At 38.8% G+C, this 5,668-nt stretch overlaps 1 protein-coding gene across 6 annotated transcripts in view; it reads left to right on the top strand.

Moving 5' to 3' along the window:
• The window catches only part of ERBB4 (erb-b2 receptor tyrosine kinase 4), a 1,148,078-nt gene that overhangs the window by 820,245 nt on the left and 322,165 nt on the right, over positions 1-5,668 (top strand). For all 6 annotated transcript variants that reach the window (XM_019553894.1, XM_019553891.1, XM_019553890.1 and 3 more), the window contains exon 5: positions 468-533. In XM_019553894.1, coding sequence (XP_019409439.1) covers positions 468-533 — 66 coding nt within the window. The remainder of the gene's footprint in view (positions 1-467; positions 534-5,668) is intronic.

Below are 5,668 nucleotides of genomic sequence, written 5' to 3'. Positions count from 1 at the left end.
GTCCAGGTCCAGCTCCCTGCAGCAGCAAGCGGGGACCATCCACATCTCCAAAGCTCTCTGATTCTTTTCCAAATCGATTCAGAGAGCTTCAAATCAATTCAGGCCATTTAATTGGTCTCCTGATTGATTTAGATTTGGAGATTTGGCCACCAAATCGAGCTCAATCTCCTCTAAATCAAATCAGCATCTGAAGCTTTGCACAGACCTAGAATATATGTGTAAAGAAAAAACAGAGTTAGGATATGAAGTGCCAACATAATAAAAGTTCCTCGGTTTCACTTATGTTTGACACCTGTGCTTAACTATTTAACTATATTATTTTTAGTTTATGTCCAACTTTAGTAAGATACAAACATTTTCATATCACAGCAGTAGAAGCTTTCCTTGAGGAACTGCAAAAGGTCCAGAACTGAAAGATTTAAAATAAACAGAATTTCACGTTTCTTTTTCTGTTTTTTTCCCTAAAGGTGGACGATGTCACAAATCCTGTACAGGCCGATGCTGGGGACCCACAGAGAATCACTGCCAGACCTGTAAGTATGTGAGGATAAGGGAAGATAGAAGTGGAAAGTTTGGAAGAGCATTTCCATAGTGTTCATTTGAGACGGACATAGTCAAGGTTTTAATAGAATTTTTAAATAGTTCAAATATTGTCCCCTGTACAGAGTTCAATAATTGCCTGGTTCTTCTCAGTGAATTTGTTATTCTCCATTTGGCAGTTTTTTCCTGTGCTTCTGATGAACTTAAGAGAATTTACTTTGTTATCTTCGCTTGATGTCAACATGGAACATTGTTTTGGGGAATTGTGCTTGCTACTTTGAAATATATTGGAGTGAGCATAATAACAAGAATACCAGACTCTGGGCCAGATCCCGTCATAGTGTCAGGTGACCTAGTCAGATGCTGAATGCCCTAAAATCTCCTTACATTCAGCAGCAGCTGGAGGCTAAATATCACCTTGCAGAATGATTTCTTGATAATGATTTTAAAATACAGTCCATTGTATTTTGGCAGCAGTAGCAATCCCTCAATACGAGGAAGATAGTCTTCCAGGAACTAGGGAAATTACCAGTTTTTTTTCAGAATGTAGTCAGTTGTGTTTAGGTTCTATCTAAATGGATGATCATAGGTATTGCTTTAAAGAAAGGCACACCTTATCTTGATTTTTAAAGAACATCATAATAGCAAATGTGTTCATAAAAAAAATAATCATCCAGAAAGAGAGTCTCCCCCCATCATGTTTCCAAACTGATTATACAGGCATCTTGGAGCCATAAACTCCAACATCAGCAAAATGTGAAAGAAAGAAAATGAAGAGCTTATAAACAAAATCATAATCTATCATTTTTTCTAAAAGGAATATGTTTGGAGATGAGCAAATATAAGATTTCCCCTTTTTCAAGGCAGCATCTTGAAAATAGTGCTTACTAGATTCAGATTCTTAAGAAGTCAAAGAGCTTTTAATATTTTCACAAGTCAGACAGTTTTCTAGATCGTTGATAGCAGGGGTGCACTTTTCACATTGTTCCTCCCAGCTGATTCTTCTGTTGTCTGAGGCACATATGCTGTTGATAAAGATTGCCACATAGGTTACTTACTTCTAGTTGAGAAATGACTCTAGTAAAAAGCTCAGTGGTTCATTAAAACATTGTACCCTATTGGCCGCAAATACCAAAGAAAAACCTTTTGCTTCAAATAGAATTTGACCTGTTCCATGATTAAAAGTGTTCTTGGCTAGATTGTAGCATCATTGAATAATGCATCGTGCACAGTGGTATTAAGAGAAAAATTGTCCTTCTTCCTGCCCAGTGGATCATGACAGAACTCCTTTTTCATTTCCTCATGCCCTTATGATTATCAGAAAATAAGTTAATGCTAAAAAATAATCTTTAAATCAGAGTTTCCCACTGAACCAGTGGTGAAAAAGAACTGGACGTTAGTTTGGCAGAAACCGTTTTTGTCAAAGCTAAATTAGAATTAATTTACAGTCTTTCTTTGTCTGTTCTACCCAGTAGAGCTGTCTCTCTCTCAAATGTATGCATATCCTAACAACTTGGGTAAATATCCAAACACTTGTCCAAACCTTTGAGCCACTTGTCACTAGCCCCCAAACAGCTCATATTAATATCAGAGTGGGTTCTGGCTTGGCCTCAGATTCCTGCAGGTAAATGTTCTAATTCTGTATTATGTGGCATTATGTTACCTTCAGTGAGACTCTGTGCAGCTGCAGAAGTCCAGCTACAGAATTGGTTCTGTAAGTCTAGGCAAAGCTGCAGTAAGATAAGCAAACAGATTTAGTGGATTAAAGTAGTAAGACCAGAGCGAGCAAAATTTATCTGCAATGTTGTTCTGAAGTCAAAAGCTTAGCAGAGCTATACAGTAAGTTTACTCTTTGGAGTGACAACCATCTCTCTCTACAGTGACTGAATGCTTAGATTGGAGCTTTGGGAACAGACTAAGGCTTGAGCCTGGGTACAAAAATAATAAATGATAAAAGGAGGCAAGCTATCCAGACTCCAGAAAGATATATAGACCATGCACTTTTGAAATAGCTACCCAATGCCCTTTTGCCTTTGAGCACACATCAGGATAGCTCTCTGCAACTTCTGACTATCGGGAATTGTAGATATTTTATTTCAGATATCCTCTATCCCCTATGGCAAAAAGTCATCCTGAGTAAATACTGCAGGGGGTGGGGAGGAGGGAGAAGGAGGAATGTTTCATGTTAGATTGGTGGTGTGCACTTCTTTGAAACCTTCTATGCATTTTGTACTTATTTTGGCAGTAATTGCTCCAGCCAAAATATTTCATTCCCAAAACAGCTCTCATGCAGTTAAATGTGCATTTTTAATAGTTTCCTTTTTAATGAGATACTAAAGCAAAGAAGGAAAAAACTCTAATGAGCCCCTCTCCTAAGATAAGATTTAAATGATTTTCCATGAAAAAGGATAAATCCAAAAGATCTTAATCCTTGTTTTTCATTTCAAATTACGTGAAAGGGAAAAAAGCAACATGATACTTTTGTTCTAGCATAAATATCTACCAAATATTTGCTTCTTGTGTTGCCTTCCAGCTATTTTTCTCTATCTGGAGCACCTGCATTTAACTGCCTTACTGTCTATACAAATGTGACATGTACATTTACATATTTAAGAAGACAATTATAAATAGTTTCCTAAAGAGATAGAGACAGGATCATTTGAGGTTTCCATCTTATGCAATTAACAACCCATTTTTATATCATTTTATAATTGGAAATGATAGTAAATATTAATGAAAAACATTATAAAAAATGACTTGAGATTCTGAATACCTTACTTTCAGGAAAGGCTAATTTACAGGTTTCTTACAGAAGGGTCTGATTTTATGAAGGGCAGTCAATACCTGTGGAATAAAAGTGAAGACAAACATTCAAAACTCTCGATATGCAAACATCTCTACTAATTTTTTTTAAATGATTTGCTAGGCCTCGTTTCTTGTTTTGCCTCTTTATTTCTGTGGCTTTTCCCCCATTTCCCTATGAAAGAAATTGAAACTGCTATAAATTGAATACATGATTTTATTAAAATGACAGATTATGCACTGTGTCCTAGAAAAAAGTATGTGTAAGAAAGAAAAATGATTAAATTAAAATTTAATTCTCTCTTATGAAATGTGGGGAATGCAAATAGGCTTTAACTCAAACCCAAAACATAAGCATACAATGAGTGTAAAATGCTATGCATATGCATGTGCATAAGACAGAGAGAGAGAGAGAGAAAGTGTACAGGAGTTTGTCTCAAGCATAATTGTATTTACAGTCTTGTATAACTGGCATTGTTTAGTAAAAGAAGGTGCCAGTGCAGTAAGTATCCAATTAGAGCAGTGAAAATGAACTATGGGCTGGTGGGAGAGAGAGAAAAAGAGCTGAACCAGCAGCCTAGATCAATCAGGGTAACCTATTGTCTTTGCTAGGAGCCAGGATCTTTAATTAAAATCCTTGTATTTCACTAATAACTTTGCATGTTCGTAAGAATTTTTTATTGATTTCAGTTATTTCCCATTTTTTTTGCTTCATAGATTTACAATCCCTTGACATAATTTAAAATTAAGGGAAACATTGAGATAGCCTGATTAATTACATACATTTGTGAAACAAAGCAACATCTTTCTTCCCCAACACATTTGTTTAACATGACTGTCAACGAAATCTTGCCATTACCCTTCTTGTCCATATTTCCCCCATTTAAATAATCTAAAAATCTTGACATGAAGTTGAAGTTAGCCCCGCTAGTTTGTAATCTGGGCCTTAATCTTGCAGGTAGTTCCATATAAAGATATCCTTAGCTCAGCATACCCTTCCATTGAAATCAGATATATCTGCTTAGAACACCAGGCCTTTCTCACTGCACAAGGAACTTTCCTGCCAGTTATACTGGTGCAACCTGGAGGAGAATTGGTGCCTCCTATTTTTGCTAAGGTTGCTAAGTGTCTGGCTATGCTATAGGATGTTCTCACAGTTCACAGCTGCATGGTACCTGTGTACACCTTGGTGTGGACCTCACGGATTTTCAGCTACAGTGCACCGTCTAGTTCTCATTTGCTCCAGCATCCACTGTGTGTTGCAGCCAGACATCTTCTGCCCCTCCGCTCCCACTTCTGGAAGGAACTGAAAGGGGCAGCAGTGGACGGGGGAAATGTGGGTGTTTTCACATGTGCGCTGGGAATAGGGTGGGGGGTGGTGGTGATTTAAATAGAGCAGCTCCAAGAGCCACTGTAATTAAAGAACCCTTGATATCTCATGCATCAACGTCCCCGTGCTTCAAAATGATGGCAGGGGCACTTTAACTAAAGCTCATTCAACAAGCTGTGGTTAAAGTGCCCCCTCCACCGCTTTGAAGTGCAGGGATACTGATCTATGAAATGCAGAGGCTGGCTGGAGCATGCTAATTAGTATGCTCCAGCAGACTTGATTAATCGAGTCTCCTCTGATGGTCTGTAGTTACAGCGTATCAGAGCAGCCTCCCCGCATATGTACAGGTACCCCAATTGTCAGCTGTAGCAGATGGAGAGAGGCCTAATATTGGTGCCAGAGCTTCCCCTGCATCCTTTCTGCAAGTGCTTTGATAGGTGGCAGCAATCTACCAACCGCTGCGCTGTGCAGTGTCCTGAGCCTCCTGCTTCCTCTAGCACAGAACTTACCAGCTGCCCCTGCAGCCTTACAAGAGTCAGTAAACAGTCCAACAGCAGCTTCCAGCACCTCCCACTCTCCAAATCCCCAGCCCAAATGCACACGTACCCAGGAAGCAACTAGTTTCCTTCACCCACTGAGACTAAACACTGTTCAGTCCTAACTTCTATTTCCTACCTAATTTCTCAGGGCAAATTATTACATACATATTGACTCATTAAGTAATTTGCACTGAAATGTCACACATTGGCAAGGCTTGGCAGCTGTATCTTGGAAGTGAGGAGACATCTTTGAGTACTTGTCAAATACTTAGTATAATGACTTGGGCAAAACAACAGCTGAAAACATTCACCAGTTTCTTCCACTGGGTAGTTCTCTAAAGCATATCTTGACTTACAGGTTACAAGGGTGGGCGGATGAGAATAGGATGGGTTTCAACACAGACAAGTGCAAGGTGATGCACCTTGGGAGAAACAACCGGCACCATACCTACAGGTT

The sequence above is a fragment of the Crocodylus porosus genome, unplaced genomic scaffold, assembly GCF_001723895.1.
Source record: "Crocodylus porosus isolate Cpor-Errol unplaced genomic scaffold, CroPor_comp1, whole genome shotgun sequence".
NCBI lineage: Eukaryota > Metazoa > Chordata > Crocodylia > Crocodylidae > Crocodylus > Crocodylus porosus.
This window is presented reverse-complemented; position numbering and strand designations above follow the sequence as displayed.